General features: G+C 36.0%; 1 protein-coding gene across 1 annotated transcript in view; it reads left to right on the forward strand.

Moving 5' to 3' along the window:
- Positions 1 to 299: 299 nt before the first annotated feature.
- The window catches only part of GOPC (golgi-associated PDZ and coiled-coil motif containing), a gene marked incomplete at its 5' end in the record, with an annotated part of 11,535 nt that continues 9,525 nt past the window's right edge, over positions 300 to 2,309 (forward strand). The window contains one exon of the mRNA XM_010082799.1: positions 300 to 464. Within this exon, the coding sequence (XP_010081101.1) occupies positions 300 to 464 (165 nt within the window). The remainder of the gene's footprint in view (positions 465 to 2,309) is intronic.

Raw genomic sequence — 2,309 nt, forward strand, 5'->3', positions numbered from 1 at the left:
GCAACACGTGCCGTTGTCTGCATGAGGAAAAACTCAGCTACTGTTACTTTCAGCAGTACGGCTGTTTGACACTGAGTCTGTGGATGAATGATTTTGATGGCGGTTGTGGAGTAGAAAAGCCTGGAAATGCTGCAATGCTTAAGTTGGTCTACAGAGGAACTTGTGACGCCATGTACTCTTATCTATATTACACTGTGCGTAGCGTATGTGTACCAGCAAATGATGTATCTATGTATCACAGTTCTAATGACCCTATTTAATCATTACTCTAATTACTATGATGGATTATATCTTCACAGGCTCAATTAGTTGATCTGAAGTCTGAACTGACAGAAACACAGGCAGAGAAAGCAGTATTGGAAAAGGAAGTGCACGATCAGCTTTTGCAACTCCATGCTGTTCAACTTCAGCTACATGCCAAAACTGGTCAGAGCGTTGATTCTGGAGCTATTAAGGCAAAACTGGTGAGTATGGTGGCTTGAATGGAGGATTATATGATAATTTTCCCTCTCCTGGCTGAAGATCTTCCTTGGAAGGTGTGAATAAGCTGGTTACAAGTTTTCACATTAAAAATATTAGAGTTAACTTTTTCTTTTTTAAATAACATTTATAGTTTGTTGTCAGCAACCATTAAAAATAACATAAATAACGTCAGAATAATTAATAAGAATCTAAGAAGTTGTTTTTATGTAAACCATTTTTAGAAGTTTCTTAAAGTAGAATAAGAAAATATTTTGGTGGTTTACAAAGCTTTTCTGGAGATAGAAGTTGCAAAAGGTAATAGCTTCCACTATACAAATACAACCAAATCTTCACATACTTTAAGAAGGCCTAGAGTGAGGTAAGTCTATTGTTTTTGTTGTAGTTACATGCTGATAAGAGTAAGAATGGGATTGTTTTGCCATGTAGAGAGAGAGAGGGTAGATGGCATCACAGTTCTCTCTCTATTGTCATTCTTTATAAGAATGCTGCAGATGCCTCTACAGTGCTGTCCATTGCTACATGCAGTGGACTCTCATAAAATAACTCAATAAACCACTGAGAATTTTGTACTATATGTTTTTTAGAAACTTAGACCTTTACAAAGCCCACCCAAAGTTAACAGTAAGTAATGTGTGCAGTTAGCTGGCATTGACTGATAATCAGTATAGTCTGCCTTGTTGCTAGTCACAGCACAGATTCAGGCTCTAATACTGAGCCTTTGTAAATTAGAAAAGTGAAATAATGATGTATAGATTGTGGTTTGTAAGTGTTGGCATAAATCCAAGTCTAACTCTGGCTGTTTGTAAAATTGCCTCCCGGGCTGGTTGCAAATACCTCGTCCCAACATAAGTGGAACATTAGATTAGTCTCCTCTGCTATTTTGTCCTGTTAATTAATGTATAATAAAACACAGTAGTAGGCTGTAAGGCTTTTAAAGGCTGTGTAGGCTAATCACTAAATAACAGGAATAGCTCAGAATCTTCCTGTTTCAGATCCAAAAGCTGTTATTGAATTAGAGCTATGTTCCTAGGTCTACATACATTTTCTGAATTGTCTGCACTTAACTTATTCTGTATTGAATTATATCTTAAGCATGATGAAGTTTCTGCAGAGCCATTGATAGTTTTTATGGCCCTGTAGATAAGCATTAGTTAAATATCACCAGCGTTTTGTCAATGTTAGGCTGCAGGTTTACATGTAGCAATTTTTTTTAAGCCAACACATCACTGTGAGTGATTTTAGTCCCTAAATTTTATTAATGAGGCTTAACTTCTGGGTGACATAGAGAGTAATACTTTTAACTTTTTTTTCCTCCTTACTTTGTTATAACACAATTTCTAAAGATATATTAAATCTCCATGCTATTGACAGCAGTTTTTTTCCCACAGGTGAGAATAAATACATTTTACTTGCATTGTTTCAGATTTTATTTGTGTTGAAATTTAATTTATTAACAACCTAGACTGGTATTCTCTCCTTAATTCCAGTTAGTTCCTCCTTTTTTATAAACATAAGGGCCAATTTTTTGAGTTTGCTTTACTTTGCTTTAGGGATTTCATAGTTCTAGTGGAGAGAAAGTCACTTTTAAACTGTTCTAGATACAGAAAACTATGAAGGTCTGGGCAACATGAACAAGCAAAGCTGAAGTTGCTTAAATGACAATAAAATGGCAAGGCTGAATTTTAGGTAAATAAAAACTGTCATGCTGACCTTCTGGCAGTCAGAAAGCCTCTGAGGGCCAAGAGGGACTGTGTCAACATAATACGCAATGGGGAAGTAAAGTTCTGTACTAGTTAATTTCCTGCTTGCTTTCTTAAGGACAACCG

The sequence above is a fragment of the Pterocles gutturalis genome, unplaced genomic scaffold, assembly GCF_000699245.1.
Source record: "Pterocles gutturalis isolate BGI_N339 unplaced genomic scaffold, ASM69924v1 scaffold4580, whole genome shotgun sequence".
NCBI lineage: Eukaryota > Metazoa > Chordata > Aves > Pterocliformes > Pteroclidae > Pterocles > Pterocles gutturalis.